The following is a 20219-nucleotide window of genomic DNA, read 5'->3' as shown; positions in this document are numbered from 1 at the left end:
CAAAGGGCCTTGACTCGGACTCAGTAAGGCTGAGCCAATGAACTATAGAACAACACAGAAGCCAATAGTGAGCTCAACTCCTAAAACACTTTTCAGACCGATTTTATGAATAAAACATAAAGTCCAGCTTTTTAAATTGCACCATCAAATGATTTATTCCACTTTTTTGCTTTAATTATTTTTGCAAACAACATATATATATATATTTTTGTACATGAAGTAACATAGAAAGCATTTGAACCAAATAGAAGAATTATATACAGGAAAAATATATACAATTCATTCAAACTACCCTCACTCACCTAGCTAACACACCATCCCTTTTCACAAAATTGGCCAACACATGCCGCCTTACCTACCTTATGTCTTCAGGATCAGTGATCCTCTTGCGAAACTCAACTCTAGTGTGTCAGTCTCTAAAAACCACACATGCAAACAGACCGGGCGGGGGGGGCAGGGGGGAGCGAGAGAGAGAGAGAGAGAGAGAGACAAAGAACTTACCCTTACTACTGCCCACCCAGACAGGATTTAAGAATTCTGGGGGTAAGTTCTTTGATGAATCTAGAAAGAAGAGATGCTCATCAACAGTATGTTGTCTAGATGTGTTTTAAGTTCTTTTTTGTCTCTCTCACTCCCCCCCCCCCCCGTCTGTTTGCATGTGTGGTTTTTAGAGACTGACACACTAGAGTTGAGTTTCGCAAGAGGATCACTGATCCTGAAGACTTAAGGTAGGGAAGGCGGTATGGTGGGGCGCTGATTTTAGTGCTGGCCATGTTGGAAAAGCTCAGGAAAAGCCTAAAATGTTGTCTTGTCTTGTTATCTCTGTAGAGTCTTGTTTGGTCCTGAGGAGAACCCCATTAAGTCGCGGGTTCGAAACGCGTCGACCTGACCTGGTCCCAGGTCACATAGATCAATTTTGTAAATAGGAAGAAACATTTTTTTGTTTGGATTATGCTATACAACACATAAATCTAAGGAAATTGTTGTATTTGAAAATCTGTTTCACTCTCTTGTTTTGTTGACATTGGGACCTCTATGTAGGATGGATGTTTGATGGTTGAATGAGGATTGCATGTGTTGGCCAATTTTGTGAAAAGGGATGGTGTGTTAGCTAGGTGAGTGAGGGTAGTTTGAATGAATTGTATATATTTTTCCTGTATATAATTCTTCTATTTGTTTCAAATGCTTTCTATGTTATTTCATGTACAAAAAAAAAAATGTTGTTTGCAAAAATAATGAAAGCAAAAAAGTGGAATAAATCATTTGATGGTGCAATTTAAAAAGCTGATCTTTATGTTTTATTCATAAAATCGGTCTGAAAAGTGTTTTAGGAGTTGAGCTCAGTATTGGCTTCTGTGTTGTTCTATAGAACTAATCAAACATTCACCCCCAGTCACAGATCTGGGTTAAATCCATCTTTTTTTGCACGCCATGCTATTCCAGTTTAGACCCAGCCATATGCAAATCAGTCTTGACCTTGATCCTCATGGGAACAGTCCAGCCCGAACTGGGGTTAAATATTTGATTTGTTTTGCATTCTGTCCATCATATGGGTGTCTCTTGCTTTCTCGCCCTAAGTGTGAAGGGTATGCCCAGACATGGGTCCCGGGCTCACTGTGCCACTGGATTCAAGCTAGTCTGGCTGATTTGATTTTTAAATTTATATAGCTCTTGAATGCCCAGGGGCGTCTAGGCGCTGCAACGGAGGAGTCTGCCGGATATGAGCAATAGGAGGTAAGGTTTAGTTTGAGAAAAGCCACGTTTTCAGTGCTTTTCTGAAGGAGAGTAATGTTGGGCAGTTCTTTATGGCTAGAGGAAGTAAATTCCACAGTTTCACGGTGTTCAGGAGAAAGCTGCTTCCTCCCCAGCGAACTTTCCTGAATTTGGGTGTCTGGAGAAGTTTGCTCTGAGCTGAGCGAAGCATTCTACCAGGATGGTACCATGAGAAATGCTGTTTGAGGTACGCAGGTCCTGTTCCCTGTATAGCTTTGTACGCTATACACAAGGCTTTGAATTCGGATTTCTTTTTCCACAGGGAGCCATTGTAGTATTTTTAGGCCTCGGCACACAGACTGGAACTTAGAATTTTTCAGCAACATCCTGGCAGCAGCGTTTTGAACCCGCTGCAGTTTGAGCATGTGCTGTTTCTGAAGGCCCAAGTAAATTGCATTTCCATAGTCCAGTCTGGCCATTGCTAAGGTTGTTACCAATATTTTTACTGCAACTGGGGGAATGTACGGTCTCACTTTCCGGATTTGTTTTAGTGATAAGTGAACCTGAGTGGTGACTTTGTTAGTTTGATGTTGAAAGGTGAGTCTGTCGTCAAAGATGAAGCTCAGATTTTTAACCTTATGCACTGGAGTGGGAAGGGTTCCTATGTCCAGAGGCCACCAGTTCTGAGACCAAAAGGAGGTGTCAGATCCCAACAGGAGAACCTCTGTTTTGCTTCCGTTAAGCTTTAGGCAATTTGTGTTCATCCAATGGTCTACTTGGGATATACGTTGATTAAAGAGAGCCGACGTTTCCTCCAGATTGCTTGAGATGGATACTACAATCTGGGTATCATCTGCGTAGGACACCAGTGAGAATCCAAACTCCCTGATGACACCAACTAAGGGGGTGACATATAGATTGAACAAAGCAGGGCTCAATGAGGAGCCCTGTGGCACCTCACATGGAAGTATGAATTGTTCAGAGCGGGAGTCGTCGATCTGAACAAATTGCAGCCTATTGTTTAAGTAGGATTTGATCAGACTTAGCGCTGAGTTTGTAACTCCCACCTTCAGGAGCTTTTTGATGAGAATATCATGGTTCACGGTGTCAAAGGCTGCCGAAAGATCCAATAGGATCAAGGCGGCCTTTGCACTGGAATCCAGCGTGGAATGAAGCTCCTTTGCTGCCATGACCAGGGCCGTCTCAAAGCCGTGCCCTTGCCAGAATCCGTTTTGCGAGGAATCCAGCAGATTTTCCGAGGACATGAAGGCAGTGAGTTGGGAGTTTATGGTCTTTTCCAGGACCTTAGCTGGAAAAGGGATCCTCGCTATGGGTCTATATTTATTGTGGATGAGGGGTGATACCCCAAGACAGGTCCCAGGATGCTTGTTTCTAGTCCAGGGAAGACTGGGCTTGGTAGTTCGGCTAGACTGTTCCCATGAGGAGCAGGGTCAAGACTGATTTGCATACGTCTGGGTCTAAACTGGGGTGTCATGGTGAGCAAAAGAACAGTGGATTTAACCCAAATCTCTTGACTGGGGGTGAATGTTTGATTTGTTCCGCATTCCATTCCGTCCATCATTTGTGTGTCTTTTGCTTACCTGTACATTTCTAGGCAAAGCTGAAGCCCCATTTAACAAACATAATATGACTATGCTTTCTTTCCCATGTGAAAAGTTTTCTTTTACATTATGACTATAGAATGTTTTGCAATAGTACACCTGCAGATTACAGACTGGGCCATTGTGTCTCATTTTGTTGCTTGAAGGACGCTCAGAGAAGCTGTGTTGTTCAGGATCCTAAGCAAAGTAATGAGATCAAGATTGTATCTTCTAACTTTAACTTAATTGGACCGTTTTATGGGAAATATGTGTAGGTGTAGCAAATGTTAGAATTGTCGGATTTAAACGAATACAACATAGAGGAGAGCTCATCGCCTTTTCCAAACATGTTTTGTCCACTTTTGAGACAGCTTAGATCAGAGTAGGGTACTCTCTTTTTTGAGAACTGATTTTACTCAACTTTTCCTTTGAGGTAACTTTATGATAGTTCATCCTCTGACTTATAGGACTTTGAGTTGAACTTCAAATAAACTCATGCATTCATGTATTGATTATTGATTGGTTTTGTATCTGTAAACAATTTTAATGTTTAACAAACCTTTATGGTTTGAAACGTAACCACTCTCAGTCTTTCTTGTGGAGGGTAATGTGCTTCACGTTATTGAACGTTTGTTGACAAGCCTCAGTTGTGAAATTCGATTCATTTGATAGGGCTTTATGGACCCCAAATTGGCACAAAGAAAAGCGCTAACAATACCACAATTGGGCTGTGTTTGTAGGTGTGCCATGTGGTGGTGAGTATTTACTGCACCTGGTAAATACCATTACAATCAAGAAAGCATGGCGAAACAAACTGTGGTGGAAAGTAACAGACAATACCAAAATGTAAAACAAAGACAGATAAAATCATTAATATTCATTTTTCGTTAGAAGCAAGCATCGCCCAAGAATACATGCCTTCTGAATGGAGTTCTTGGCCTATTGGTTTCCATAATATACGTAATGAATAGAAAAACATAATCCAAGGGGTCTCTCATATGCAAGCCTTTCATATGCAAGCCTTTATCTGGATGAGTTCAGTGAGACCATTCAATCTTCAGAGGCTACTAAGATGTTTAGGGAATCAAGTGCATAAAACAAGAACCCTGCTTTAAAAATAGATACCATTATTCTGCCTGTTTCCCAAAGCAGTGGCACTGTGAAGTTCTTAGAGGCCACCTCTTTAATAGATATTACTTGTTAACATTCACTGTGTAGGACAAAGAAAAAGCTCTGTCCATCATGTTGGGTATGATTTCACAGGAATCACAATAACCCTCCTCTCTAATGATGGCGCCAACACCGTAGGAGTCCTTGTTGCCTGAATATATCCACTATCCATACAGGTGTCCTTTCTCTATTATGTATCTACATATGCAGTATTTGTATGGTGCAAACCTAGTTAAGAATCAGCAGAGCGCTATTCTGGGTTCAAGGCAAAGACACAATCAACGTGGGATTGTTATTGCATCATGATGTTGAGTTTTTAAAGAGATGTCTTCTGCACTTTCCTAAATTGGAGTAGGGCTATGGCAGTGTCAGTGGTTACGGGAATGGCTTTTGCCTAGTTTTTTAGGTCGAGCCTGGGCAGCGCATGTGCTGCTCTGCGAGGCGTGCTGTATTTGTGTATGGACTTGAAGCTCCGCCCACCCACCGCCCATCTTTTCAATTGGCTGCTGTGACTCTCCTTTGTAAATGTTGGCTTTTGATTTAAAATAGGCTTATTAGTCCCTCCTTAGTACCATACCATCTTCTGTTGTAACCTTGCATCAGGACTGGACCTTTTACTGTGTCCTTACTGTATAGCTTGCATTAGCCCTTTGGGAGACCTCTTTGCTTAATTAATCTAAAGACCACTGGTGGGACGCCAGCTTTGGCAATGGCGGGAGCTTTTTTTGTATTTGCAGCACGCTATGTGCACTTTCACAATGTGGCCACATGCACCACTCGCGGGTCAGGCTATGCAGCTCACCCAAATAGTTCTAATTTTTTTTTAACATTAAATCATTGCGGCCACTTGTCTTGGTTTTTTAGCAATCGCGGCGTGCTCTGCTCGACAAGGAGGCACGACTGCAGTCTCCTGTCACACTCAAGGAGGGAGAGTGCAGTTGGGAGGGGGGGCTGGTCATGTGATGTACCTAGCGCATCCCGACTGTGTTCTGATAAAGAAATACACCACTGTCCGTGGAGGTGCTGTGCATTTAATGTTGTGCTATTATGTATCTGAAACAGTCACTGCAACTTCTTTCCAGTGCCTTTTGCCCAGGTTGGTCCCTCCATTGAAACTGAGCCTTTTCTGGTTGCTCTGTGCAAACTCCTCGCCTCCGGTAAAGCTGTTCCGGGGGCTTTACCGCGGCTTGGCCTGCTGGCCTCACACCTCGTGGTGAGGCGCAGGGGGCCCGGCAGTCACAGCACTGGCAGCGCCCAGGAGAATGACATGGCCCCAAATAGGAGCCCGTCCTGCGTCGCAGGAGTTCAGCCGTTGAAAGGCCCCAGTGCCTAGTGCATCACAGGAGAGGGCAGTGCCTCTGACCGTCCTTGACTTGGAAAGCCTTGGCTATGGCTTCGCTGGAAGTGCCGGTCCCACCCATTGTTTAATGACTTCTTTTGAAATGGGTCAGCTGTGAGCAGTAGCTTCTGGGATGCAGACATCTTTTTTTGTTTTCTCTTTATCCCCATCATATGTGAACAATTACTGATATATTTATGGAAAATGACTAGTTGACTTGATTTAGTTATATATTTATATAGCGAGAACTTTACCCAAAGGTGTCAGAGCTATTTAGAAAAGAATGAGTTAAGTTACAAAAGCCACACAAGATAGACTAAACACGCTAACAAGTTACATATACACAGTTACAAAGGTACACAAGAAAGACTGAGCATGCTAACAAGTTACATGTATGCAGCTCCAACTCTAACTATTTGCATAATTATATTGTAAAAAATAAAAAAGGTGTCAGTGTTAGGTTAAAAGCAGGAGTAAAATACATAATTAAAAAGTTGATCTCATGTGGGTGCTAGATGGCTGTAAGGGTCAAGAAATGGGTTGAATTATTCCAGGAAGTACCTTTAGAGGAGGAGAGTTTTAAGATCAGTTTTGAAGGTCTGGAAAGAGGTGGTGGTTCGGAGTGATGGAAGAAGTGAGCTCCGGATTCTGTTCGCATTACCAGAGAAGGATTGAGCCATAAATGTTTCCCCTTTGAAGGTAGGAGGTTCGAGCAGTATGTTTTCAGCATTGCGTGAAGGTCTAGAGAGCCGCCATAGATTTTGAGTTTATTAGCCAGCTAGCATGGGCTGGAGGTGTGCAAGGCTTTGTGGGTGATACAGGCAGTCTTGTAACTTGACCTTGCTTCAATAGGAAGCCAGCGAAGAGACAACAGTATGGGTGTGATGTGACCATTTCTTTTAGCCCCATATACGAAGCGAGCTGCTGAGTGGAGGATGGATTTTAGAGGGGAACGGTGGGATTTGGGGAGGCCAGCAACAAGAGAGTTGCAGTAGTCCAATCTGGAAAGTACCTAAGATTGGACCAAGGTTTTTGTGTCTTCTCAGGAAAGCAGCACCAAACCCCCCAGAGAAGGCGCAGTTGGTAACGTGCATTCTTGTCGATGGTATTGATATGGGACTGTAGGTTGAGCCTTTTGTCTAGAGTGACGCCTAGAAATGTAACACTGTCAACAATTATAGGTTTGTTGTTGAGAATGTTCTGATTGTTCATCAAAGAATGAATAGGAGGAGGAGATAGTGATGTCGAGACGAGAAGGAATTCTGTTTTGGAAGGATTCAAAATTAGTTGATGAGTTGACAGCCAGTGGTGGATGGAGTTGAGAGTGGTGTTGAGGATTGAAATGTCATGAGGGGAAGATGATACCTTTAGGTAGATTTGGGTATCATCAGCATAGAGGTGATATTGGATCCCAGATTTGTTTTAGGAGATTACCCAGCGGTTCAATGTAAAGGTTTAACAGCGTGGGTGCGAAGATCGAGCCTTGAGGAATGCCTTGTCTAACAGCCATTGAAGTGGAGAGACAATTTGCTATTTTAATCATGTGGGATCTGTCCGAGAGGAATGATTCAAACCATTTGAGCACTGTGCCTTCAAAACCCATTCTTAACTTTAAAGTGGTCAAAAGAGTATTGTGATTAACAGTGTCAAAGGCTACGGATAGGTCCAGAAGGATGAGGAGACAAGATTCACCCGAGTCAAGTACTCGCAGGGCTTCATCGATCACTTGAAATAGGGCTGTTTTGGTACTGCTGCCTTGGGTAAAACCAGATTGGAATTCGTCAAGGAGGAAGTTGACCATGATGTGTTGGGAAAGTTGCTTCGCCACACAACTTTCTGTAATTTTAGCAAGAAAAGGGAGGTTAGTGATAGATCGTGACAAGCCAGAAAAACACTATATTGTGAAGGTTACAAGATGAAGCTTGAGCACCCCCTCGAGTTGAGTTTATTTACCTATAACCAACCATAGTTTATAGGCAGTGTCTAAACACGTGTCCCTTGATGTCACTTACAGACCTGTTGGTGGACATCTGTACTACTCGCCCCATTTTGTAAGGATAGCTTTAGATACCATAAATTGTACTTGCTGTGCCCCTCATACACTTAGCAGGCCCCCACCGGTGGCTGCAACAATGGCAGGGGGGCACCTCTCAACACATCATTAAGACTGTTTTATCAAATGCAAATACAGCAGAAGCACATCAAAGACCATCATATCTCTATGTAGAATAGCTCAGTATGGCATAGAAATAGGTGCCATAAAATGCAAATGCTACCAAAAGCCTGTTTTCGTAATTGTTGTTCATCTTATTATTACAAGCTGCCAAGTTCGAAAACCCCAAGATCATAGACAGATGGCCAAATTTTTTTAACATATCCAAAGAAACCTTTCGCACTGAAAAGAGTTATTATTTCAATTGGTTGGTTGCTTTATATTGATAAATATATCTGTGACAGGATAGCACGGAGAAAGGAAGAATCCGGCTGGATGCCATAAACCTTGAGCAGACAGGCTATTTTTTCAGAGCTAGCCTTTAGTATTCCAAATACCGGCCAATAATTTAATTAGCGAGGCAGGATGCTAGCAGTAAACCACAAGCATTTACAATGCAATAGGTCTCGTATTTGCAAGAGTTTGCACTATTGGCATTGTAAATGACAATGCTTTTTATTTATGTGTCTTGAAAACCTGCAATCGGTGCATAAACACGCACTTTGTACTTATAGTCCTTGCTTACGAGAAGCCAGGCTGGTAGTAAAAGAGGCGCAGTTACTGTCAGCCTGGCTTCTCATAAGCAAGGACTATAAGTACAAAGTGCGTGTTTATGCACCGCTTGCAAGTTTCCAAAACACATAAATAAAAGGCATTGTCATTTACAATGCCAATAGCTTAAACTCGCGCAAATGGCGAGACCTATTGCATTGCAAATGCTTGTTTTCATTTTTCACTATCAAGATGTTCGTATTGTGTAAAAGTATACCCCCTCTGTGGGCATAAAAACCTGTACTTAGTTTAAATGGGTTAAGGAGTTGCCCACTAACAGTACATTATTTTAAACAAAATATTTAATAATGTCTCGTTCAGTGCATTGTTGATATTTAATAACCCTTTTGCTTGCTTGCATTAGGACCCGTGGCACCCTTGCTATCCCATGGTATGATTGCTTAGCACTGGTGAAGGGTAAATCTGCCTTTAGATATGATAATCTCTTGTGTGAGGCTTGAGTTTATCATCAGCAACACCTCTCAGCAACGTTGTAACGTGATGACGTCAGCCCAACCTCTTTAAATGGGTTGGGCTGACGTCATCACTCTTTCAATGGGATGTTCTGAATAAAAAAACATGGCGGGTGTCGGAGGGTGGTTGTCACGGTTTACTGTAAGGTTGGGGGGGGGGGTGCCTCAAGTGAACAACCAAGGTCTGCCAGGGAACGACAAAAGACCAGAATGTCTGAGGTTGGGATTCCTATCTAGATAAAGGTACATTTTAAAATCAAATGTCTCCGTTCTCTCCTTCTTCCCTAATTCGCTGCCTCCCCTCATTCATTCCCAGGCTATAACGTAGAGTCTGCGAGAATTGCTGACGCTGATTTCACACTTTGGTTCGTGCACAAATGACTGCATTAGGCTCAGGCCCATGGCTCCAGATTTGTAGCGGGAGAAATAATCTTCTTTTCTCACCTCTGCTGTGAATCTGTCAAACCCGTCTTTAACCCGTTCCTCGACTGAACCATCGCCTCTCTTCCTTTGCTGAGTCATTTTGCGCCTGCGCCATTTCTGCTGCTCGCAACCTGTACACAGTTCACAAAAATCCTAGAAAACTTGCTTACTGCCCTATTAAGACGCAATCTTCATGAACTCCCTAATTCCAAAATCATTTCCTGGAATGTCTTCTTATATAATGAGTCGGAGTGAATAAACTTTGCATTAGTGCAGTTTCACATCGAGATGTGCATGCATTGACCGCTGCAGAAACACCATGAGCACCAATCCAGGCAAAAAAGTGTGTTCTTGTATCACTTACGCAACATAAATGTTGTTGCTAAGTTGCATTACAACAGTGGAATGCGTCACTACCCCATGTTTTTGACACCACTCCGCCTCGCCCATTACCCAGTCTATCTGAGTTGACGCAGCAAAAATCACGGTGTTGTCAGGGTCCCATCACGAAAGAGACCCAGTACACCTACCGGTCACCGGCCCCCCAACCATCAGCCCGACCCTTCTCTTCCCCAGAATTAGTCAGTCTCTGGTTTGCACCTGATGTCATAGAACCATCTTCCTGGTGCATCTAGTTTGAATTCCTTGGATTTGATGCAACCGAGGTAACTTCATACTTCTCATACTTATCTTTTCCACCTCATACCAGATCTTAGATGGGCTATCCCTCAACCCAAATACCACGGGCCAGTTAACATATAGACATGGTTGAGGAATGTGCAACAGGCCCAACGTTATTCGATCACAGAACTAGGTGCTGTCGTAGCTGGAGGCTTTCTTAAAGAGCTCAGTTTTGAGGAGTTTCTTGAATTGAAGGTAGTTAGCTCTCTGTTGAGAGGTGTTCAGCACCTGCGTTATTTCTAATAGCCTGCTCATTGGCCGGCACCCAGCTCCAGCAAGCTTCTAGTACCCCACCTCTTTTTCAAAAGCAGTTGTAGCAAAGAAAAACCTTTGGGGGGAGAGTCGTGCAGATGGCAGTAAAAATCCTCAGAGGTGCATCGCTTGTGTATGTGGATGAGAGTATTATATGCAGGGTTGGGGCAAGCTAAGGCGGTTATTACTCATAGCGATTTCTGGGGAGATACGGGTCCTACACACTGCTTAGACACTCCAATGGACATGCTGCATTTTATGTTGTAGGGCACAGGTCTTTAATGTAGCTGTTTCCCATTCAAATGTAGCTAGAAGAGGGCCTTGGTAAAAGCACAGGGTTTAGAAGTGCATTGCAAAGGCTGTAACTCAATGGTTATGCAGTGAGGAAACAACAGCACTCTGGGCGTATATCGGGCATACATAAGACCTGACATTTAATGAGGAAACCCCTTCAATATATGTTTCATACCAAATACCAAATACCACTTTATGCTGGGCCTCCTTCTTCACTCCTTATTTGCCAAATCAAAATTGTTTTGCCCTTGTCAAACATATAGTTTCTACTACCTAAATTTTTAAGGACCTGTCGGCCATGTTATAAAGCTACATATGCTTCTGAGTGCTTTCGAACTGCTCTACCGTGATCATTGTGACACCCTTACCACCCCTGTGGCTATTCTCCTTGGTCCCTCATCTTAAATCCCTCTCTGCATCACTGTTCTCTGGATTTGACGGGGTGCCTTGAAGCAGATGTGCTGCTAAACCTTGAAGCAGGCAAGACCTGCTGCAGAAAGGGAGGTTGGGAGGAGATGAAGGCATATGAGGGGAGGGATAAAGGAAGATAGGAAGCTGCACATGCTTTGTGTTTCCTGAAACTAGAGCAGAAAATCCGTGCATGTTTCTTAATACAACACAACACAACAGAAGAATGATGTGCTCATGGACCACAATCCAGGATAGCAGGTGACCGTTGCAAGCTCTCGCTCTCCCCTTGATCAGAGCCCATCAGAAGGGGGTATAGAGAGTTCATTATTCCCCCGGCCCCATCCCTTTTCAGAGGCCTGTGCTCGTGCTGTGGCATTTATATATAGATTATAAAGCAAGGATGATCTATTTATTAATGTTGAACCATCTACCATGGTTCATACCAGTGGATGGTGCCAGGTGAACAGACAGGGTTTTCTTTTTAGCTTGAGCAGACTAATCCATCGTGGTTATAGTGGGATCCAATTGGTGTGAGAACCTGTAGAACTCTTGATAATCGTAGATAAATGTTAAATCCCCAAGGCAATTATAGGTATTCAAATGGTGGTTCTCTTTGTTTCATCAGCTGAAAGATCGAAAACCAAGCCAGACGAGCGACACAGATTCACCCTGGGAAATGGCAAAGGCTTCTCTTTTGAGCTGTGAAATGTAAATGAGTAGGTGGCATGGATCTAGAAAGGGTTCATCCAGTGGGTTTCACAACCATTCTTGGTAGAGTTGTCGGGTTTGTTTCAAGGCTTAGGCAGGGTCGTCTGAACACTGCCTGCAGGTTTGGTTTGGGATTTAGAATGCAGCTTCTTGCTTTGTCAAAGGGTTTAGTTTGGTACTACCATACTCTGAAGTGTTCGGATTGCGGAACAGCAGAGTTAGTCCTCACCATCTTTGGGTCTGATCTTCAGTTTGGATAGAAAACACCTGTCACTAGTGGAGTGGTCAGTTTGGGGAGAGGTAAGGGAAGTTCTGACACTGTCAGATGGTTTGGTTTGGTTTTAGGCTTGGTCATACCACAATCACAGGGTTTGTTTGGGGCACAGGCAGGGGGGTCCTGACACTATTAGTGGCTTTTGATCAAAGGAAGGACTAGAGAAGGACAATATTTAGCGGGGTCCAGTGTACAAGTCCACCAACTAGTAACACAAAGAGGGTACAAAGTTCCCCGGGGAACTTTGTACCCTCTTTGTGTTACTATTAGTGGCTTGTCTTGTGGCAATAACAGGATTGTTCTAACACTGATGAGTGCTTTGACTTGTGTGTTGAGGTGAGTAACTAACATGCTTTTACATGGTTTGGTTTCAGACCTGATGAGAAAAGCTGAATGCCCAGCCAAGATCACCAGTTCTGTTGCAGCAGCAGATGTTACGGTGGAGGAGCCGGCGCATTCCCCCGCAGATGAGCCACCACACTCGCCTCCCCCGGAGGAGGTGGACGGAGTACCAGTCCCTAACTCAGGGCTGCTGCAGGTCACAGAGAGAAGACGTGAGTACCTATTCTTTCTAACTTTGTCCTCTTTATGCTTAGCAGGCCTTGTAGTATGAACGAATGGCTTAAGGCTGTGCAATGAGTTCTTAAGGGATCATAAACTCTGCAGTGAATTTTATTGAAACATTAAGTTTAAAAAGCAGACCCTCACTATTTGTTAATCGCTCAATCACCAAATGCAATCTACAATCTGCAATATACAGTTGTTCATGTTTTTCTAGTTTTGACAGTGTAGTCGGATGCTAGTCGGATATGGGTATTTCCGGATCTGATCAAGATCAAGTTAGCTTTTAAATGATTATCATCCTCCCCCGCCTTCGGGCTCACACTAAGCGCCTTCCTCAGTCTAAATGAGACACGTGCAGTGGTGGTAGATGTGTGATCATTGTAGAGAGTGTGCATACCATGCTGATTACCTGCTGACAGGACATGTCTAGGGCTTGCAGAAACCACCCTGTAATGCACCGGAAGAACATGACTTTGTGCAGGCCAAACAAGTGTAGTAGACGTTACTTGTCATTGTAGACTATTGCTGAGTCACTAGGCAAAAATGAAGAAAACAATTATTTTTATAAAAATTATGAAGAAAAGTTTTTAGGAAAACAAATGAAAAAAAATATCATTGTAAACATTTATTGTCAGGTTAAGGCAGCAGGCTTGGGTATGGTTATGGTAAGGGTAAATCCTGTATTATGGGTAGGTTTGTAGCTTGAGTTAGGGCTAGGATGAGTGTTGCGTCTGAGGTTAGGGTCAGGGGTAGAGTAAAGTTTAGGGACCATCTGCAGTTTATGCAACATAGTTGGCTTAGGACTGTTTCTGTTGGGTGTATGAGTGTATGTGTATGACTAATTTTAGGTTTATAATGATGAGTCTGTGCTGGAAGTGTTTGTGGATTGGTATTGTTGCTTGGTTTAAAATGTGTGAATACGGTATTGTGGGCGTGCTACTGGTGCTTGATGTACAGTGGACTGTATCTGGGTGATTATTCTTTGTTTTACAATTATCTGCCTGCGTCTAGCTATGTGCTTGTGGTATAACTGGTATTTTGTTTATCATTAGATGTCTGTCTAAGGGTCTGAATTGTGGGAATACTGTTTGTTTTAAATTTGTCTGTATCCTCATATGTTAGTGTGTGTGAGTGACGGTATACATTTTATGAGATGTTGTGGGTGACTGTTGTTTAGTTAAATTCTGAACCCACTGATGTATTTACATGAAATATATTTGATTCTGCGTGGGTGGAGTTGAGTGCTATCTGGTTTATAAATATGTCTAAAGTTAGAATATGTCTGTCTCACTGGTCTGGTTTCCTATGCCTGCATTTGGGATATTTGTTAGTGGGTGGTTGTTTAACTAATGGTGATGTGTATACACATGGTGTGTATGACTGTGACTGCTGTATGTATAATTGTGAGTGGAGTTTGGTAGTGGTGTGTGGCTGCCATTTGGTTTGTAACTACAGATGTTATTTTGAGTTCAGCGGACTGTACTCCGTTCCGCTAGGTCCACAGAGTCATGTACTGTGATGCCCTGGTGGACTACATCCTCCCATATTTAGAGATTTAGAGGTGCTGGCCCTTTGGTATCTGGTTTCAACCGACAGACCAAGTGCAGGCACCACCACCAGAAACAGGGCAGTCGGCCTGACTCTAAATATACTGGGCAGGTCATCAGGTTGGTGGACAAGGTACTACACAATGTTTGTGGCAGAGTACCCTGTCCGTCAAACTCTAAATAAGGCTCTTAAATCCATATCACAAGCTGACAACTTTATCATCAACCATACATAGTCTGATCACAAGCTGGCATCTTCATCATCAACCATAGTCTGGCCTCAAACTGGCACCTTTATCATCAACCAGAGTCTGATCACAAGCTGGCATCTTCATCATCAACCATAGTCTGTCCTGAAATTGCATCTCCTGCATAGTCTATGCAAGAGAGTAGAAATTTCAAAATAGAGAACTAACAGCCTGATTCATCATTCTCCCGTTTTGCGAGCCCCTAATAGCGATTCATAAGGAATCGCTATTAAGGACTTGCAAAACGGGATTCATGTAGAAATTGCATGAAGAAATGCGATTCCTACACATTCCTTATTTGCGATTAGCAAATTGCTAATCGCAAATAAGGAATAACTCCCCATTCATTCCTATGGGCCAAAAGGCCCATAGGAATGAATGGAGAGTATTCCTTATTTGCGAATAGCAATTAGCTAATCGCAAATAAGATAGCGATTTAAAGGGTGCCAGGGGTGTCCAAAGGACACCCTATAGCACCCCTTAAATGCAAATTGAAACAGGTGTTGCACACACACATGTCCAAAGGACATGTGTGTGTGCAACATGCAACTTAGAAAAATGCTTTTAAAAGCATTTTCTAAGTTTTCGCTATTTACCACGAGGTTTGACCTCGCGGTAAATAGCGGGCCGAAATTGCGAATTCGCAATTTTTAAATGGATGATGAATCTCAAATAGAGATTCCTTCAATGTAATTCCTCGCAAAATAGCGAAATCGCTATTACCGATTTTTGCATTTGGGATGATGAATCCCAAATGCAAAAATAGTGCTCGCAAAGGGCCAGATTCTCAGAATCTGGCCCTTTGCGAGCCGATTTCGGCTTGATGAATCAGGCTGTAAATCACCACTTGAATACTAGTTAATAGCACTCGTATGTCCTGCTGATGAACATTAATTTTTGTATTGATGCATATTGTTCAGGAGCGAGTACTGACAGCAGAGGAAGTATAAACAAATCGCGTGGGTGCAATACTTCATTTGTAAAGGAAATGTTGGGCCCAGAGGTTTCAAGAGTCGCCTGCGGCCAGTGCTATCGAATGTCGGGGATGCCTAATACCAAGGCCATATAGTCTTGATTATTCTCACGCCTCTTTCGCCCATCTACCAGACACTCCTTGACCCTTTATTTCACTTTATTTCCCTCCCTGCTTTATTTGTCACTGCTTTTCCACCTTTCTCTTCCGCCTTCTTTCCTCTTTTTGTGTTTCTATTTCTTGCTCTGGGTCAAAATTTGATTAGTAAAAATAAGTGCCAGTCTTCAAAAATGAGTGCCGGTGGGCCCCACTTGCAGCCACTGGCTCAAATTAACCACTGCTTGGATGACTTGTGTTTATCCACTAGACAAGCTCAAATAAAGCAAGACCTGAAGTGCCTCAGTATATGGCTTCAATGTAAGTGTAATGCAGGACTGTCGTAAAGGAATAGATGAAAGAATGTGCTGAAATTACCATGTGATCAATCTCCAGGTATCTGAAATAAAACATTTGAAAAAGATTAGCACAGTGTGTCTACTCTCCCACTAAAACAGCTCCATTTCTTGGAGGGAGGAAGAGGGTGGAAATGTACCTTCTTTCATTAATGCCAAGGGACCTCCTGGCGCAGATGACACCGTTAGGCAGTCCAATGTTTAACCAACAGCACTGGGTATGCTCCTCGCTGAAAAAGTTTAAATGAAAAGTGCAATTCGCAATTCAACAGTCTGAACTGCTTAAGATTTAATACATGGCAAGGGACGAGTTAGCAGTTATTCATCTGTTTCCAGCAGCCTATTGTTGGAGCACAAGGTAGCAAACCTTCCTGCCACGATATCCGCATGCAGGTATGTACTATACTCATGCTGGGGGGAACTGAGCTCACATTGCTACACAGCAACACAGATCATTTCTTTGCAAGAAAGAAATACGTTGCTTTGTCATGTTGAAATGCATTACATGATGAAGCGCGTCTCACACCTTCCATCCTCCCCTTCCTAACTTCCCCAGGTCTTTGGCTTCCTACATGTACTTCATTTCCTGCAGGACATAGATCGCCCCTACAGATGTTGGCTTAACTCAGTGAATTATGAAAGGAAAACACTTTTTAGGTGTCGATTAGGATGGACCTGTGTCCGTCCGCCACCCCCGAGGTGGAGGGACCGTCCGCAGGGGCAGCGGCGTTCCCTCCATAGGAATTAGGATGTGACCGCCACCCTGGCGGTCACATCCTGTATATTTAACATTGCGGCGGTTGCTGCTTAAAGCAGCACCCGCCGCAAAGTTAAAAATGCATGCACAAAGCGGCTTTGTGCATGCACATGCATGGGGTACCATAGGTACCCTCCATGTGCACCCCCCAACACCCTGGGGGCCCGCAAGGGGCCCCCAGAAGCAAAGGTCCACATGCTTTTCCACGGCGGAATATCCACCGCGGAAAAGCATGTCTCCGCACACATCATAATATGGCTGGCGGTGTCTTGCAGACACCGCCACCATATTGTGGTCCACACCACGCGGATCAGCGGCGGACGGACCTGCTGTCCGCCGCTGATCCCACCGCCATCATAATCTGGCGGTGGGTGTTTTCAAGGACCGTGGCGGTGAATCTGCATCCTCTGGGCCGGCGGTGGCTTCCACCGGCCCGGAGGATGCGGATTCACCGCCATCATAATCGACCCCTAAGTTTGTAGTCCGTCTGTCTGTTAGTAGACAGGCTCCTGGCATGTCAGATTTTGCTGATCAGGGAGAGCAGAGTCCTGAGATAAGGGTGCGTTATCCCTGGAATGCCTTTTTTAGGTCAAAGCTTACGAGACAGCACAAAGGTCTGGTTGCAAAGACATATAGAGGGGCATGCTGAAAACTTATCTAGAAATGCATTCCACCCACCCGTTGCTTCCCATTGGCTTTTCCTTTTGTCACTCACATTTGCTTGTTTTCTGTTCGCGTACCTTATTTGTTTGAGGCTGTCGAGCTTGTGTTAGTCCCTCCTGTGGAGCATAGCCTGTTTACTACGACTCTGATTGGTTGTTTCTAATTTTCGACTGCCTGCTTTTTGGGAACTCTTTTTTTTTTCATGAGGCACTCCATGCGAGTGCATGTTTGACAGCTGTCTCTCCTTCTATGTTTCTCTCCCTCCCCAACCACTTTCTGTATTCCTCTCTCGTCTGTGTGCTTCTCCCCACTTGGGTCTTTGTTAAACTGTAACAGGGCATTGTTTCCAAGAGTGTTCAGCCACTGTAATTAATTCAAGCTACTTATTATTTGTGGCTTCTGAATGGTTCTTTGTGGATTCTGCAGTCACATTTTCCAGTAGTTGTATTGCCTTTTGTCTCAGATTTTGAGGCACATTTATTGCATGAAAGTGTATGTTTTGTTTAGCTCCTGTCCAAGCACAACTGACACTTTAGAGGTCGCTTTTCGTGGGACCTGCTTCTAAATCGCCTCTTCGTTTCACTAGCTGCCACAGCATGGCCTCCACTGGGATGCCGGGACTTGTCATTTGGTTTTTACAATTGCTGAGATTTGTAGGTCGTCTGGTCCTTGAAGAGTGCATGGTGTCATCTTTGTAGCATGACAATAAATGATCCCTGTCCCATTTGCTGTGTGCCCTGAACAGGCAGTAAAATATATACATTGTTCAGATGTTTTCTGTTTCTACTTCTGGCTGCTTTTAAAGTCCTAAGGGATACTTTGCAGTGATTAGCTGTTCAATGTAGTTTTGTATTTAGAGGCCTCTCTGTTGGATGCTTATGTACTGTGTACCAATTGCTCCTTTTCTCTCTCGGACGTGCTTTCCACTATCCACAACGCTTAAAATTAAGTTGGGTCACTCATTATTGTTTGCCAATTGAATGAGCTGAGTGGTGCCCTTCTGCGACAATCCTTATTCTAGCTTCTTTTGCAAAGCACACAAAGATGCATGTGATAAACAGAATGGAAAAAACAATCTTTCCCTGTTGGCTTCTAACCCATAATGTAATGTCAGACCATGTACTGGTCTTTGGTTCTAAACGAACATGATCTTCTTAATAAACCCCACATGTATTGCTTTATTAGGTACCCTAAAAAATGGTACATAGGGGCTCATTAGGATCGCGGTTTTCCCGCATCCTCTGGGCCGGCGGAAGCCACCGCCGGCCCGGAGGATGCGGGAAAACCGCTGGGGAGGCACAAAAGACCCACCGCCAAATTAGGATGGCGGTGGGTCTCAAAATCGGTCCGCAGCTTTTCCGCCGCGGTCACCTTCCGACCGCGGCGGAAAAGCTCTAACATGGCTGGCGGTGTCTATCAGACACCGCCAGCCATATTAGGATGGCGGAAAACAGATGCCTTTCCGCGGCGGATTCTCCGCAGTGGAAAGGCATACAGTGATTTCTTTGGGGGCCCGTTGCGGGCCCCCAGGGTGATTGGGGGGGTGGGGGGTGCACATGGGGGGTACCTATGGTACCCCCCTGCATTTGCGTGCACAAAGCGGCAGGCACCGCACGGTGCCTGCCGCTTTGTGCATGCAAATGCTAAGCATGCATATTTAACCTTGCGGCGGATGCTGCTTCAAGCAGCACCCGCCGCAATGTTAAATATTGAGGATGTGACCGCCAGGCTGGCGGTCACATCCTAATTGCACTGGAGGGACCGCCGCTGCCCCTGCGGACGCTCCCTCCTCCTCTAGGGTGGCGGACGGACGCAGGTCCATCCGCCATCCTAATGAGCCCTCAGTGTAGGCTGCGGGTGATGGAGTCTGCAGTAAACCAAGGTTCAAGGGTGAAATCTGCCTCTTGTCCCAACCCTTGCTTTTCCGCAGCATTTTTCTGGCACAGATTTGCAGCCTTGACAATATTATGTAGTCTCGATCACAAAAGACTACACATTCAAAATCATGTTTTTGTGGAGTTTATTGGGCCAAAAAATGCATACTCTAATATCCCTTATTTTTCACAGAGCTTTATTTAATATAGGTATATTACAGCAATGTAGCAATTGCTTCATCTGTCATGTTTGCTTTTATATAATGTACATATTACATTGTTTTTTACATTATACTACATAAATAGTATGATGTAAAATATATATAACATATATATTACCTACTGGCGGTCGCCAGTAGGTATATATAGTTAGGATTTTTTTCCTATGGGATTTTTGAAAATTCTATGTTGAATAACTTTGGCGTTTGAGGACGGAATTGGCTGAAATTTTCTGGAAAATGGAACATTTTGTTTCTGAGCAGCCCCTGAAAATTTGGGGGGGTTTCGTCAAGCGGGGGCCGAGAAAAAAAGGGGGTCCCAAAACGTGTTTTTAACATTGAGTTTTCCATAGGGCGGTTGGACTCACTTTTAGCTCGAACGGCTGAATGGATTTCCACGAAACTTGGCAAAATTGTAGGGACTGGTAGCCCGATGTGCCTTTGCTATGTCTCAAGATATATGCTGCAGTGGTTTTTACGAAAATTAACTTTGAAAAATATATATTGGGCTACATTGGGCTATATATATGTTGGAGCCCAAATGTAGCCCAATGTAGCCCAATGAAGCCCAATGAAGCCCAATGTAGCCCAAAGATGGCCGCCAGAGACAAAAAAAAAACAAATGTAGCCCAAATATCAGCCAGATGTAGCCCAACTATAGCCCAGTGACAGAATGTCCCAGAGTGTTTTAAAGAACAACTAGAACGCTAACAGTCTTACTTATGACAAAAGTATGGCACACCTGAAGTCATCTTGATTGGAATAAAGTGGTAACACTTAATACATTTAATTTGAAAAGGAACAAAATAAGGGGTTTCAT

The 20219-nt window shown here is 43.8% G+C and overlaps 1 protein-coding gene across 2 annotated transcripts in view; it reads left to right on the top strand.

Moving 5' to 3' along the window:
• Positions 1–20219, top strand: part of DBNDD1 (dysbindin domain containing 1) — a 273310-nt gene that overhangs the window by 189533 nt on the left and 63558 nt on the right. Inside the window, exons 1-2 of one of the 2 annotated variants that reach the window (XM_078668427.1) lie at positions 9171–9303; positions 12478–12657. In XM_078668427.1, the coding sequence (XP_078524553.1) occupies positions 12483–12657 (175 nt within the window). In that variant the 5' untranslated portion in view covers positions 9171–9303; positions 12478–12482. Of the gene's footprint in view, positions 1–9170; positions 9304–12477; positions 12658–20219 lie in introns of those variants that run through there. The other variant, XM_078668426.1, reaches the window with a different exon arrangement.

This window comes from Lissotriton helveticus, chromosome 12 (genome assembly GCF_964261635.1).
Source record: "Lissotriton helveticus chromosome 12, aLisHel1.1, whole genome shotgun sequence".
NCBI lineage: Eukaryota > Metazoa > Chordata > Amphibia > Caudata > Salamandridae > Lissotriton > Lissotriton helveticus.
The sequence above is the reverse complement of the archived record's forward strand: the minus strand, read 5'-3'. Positions and strand labels throughout refer to the sequence as shown.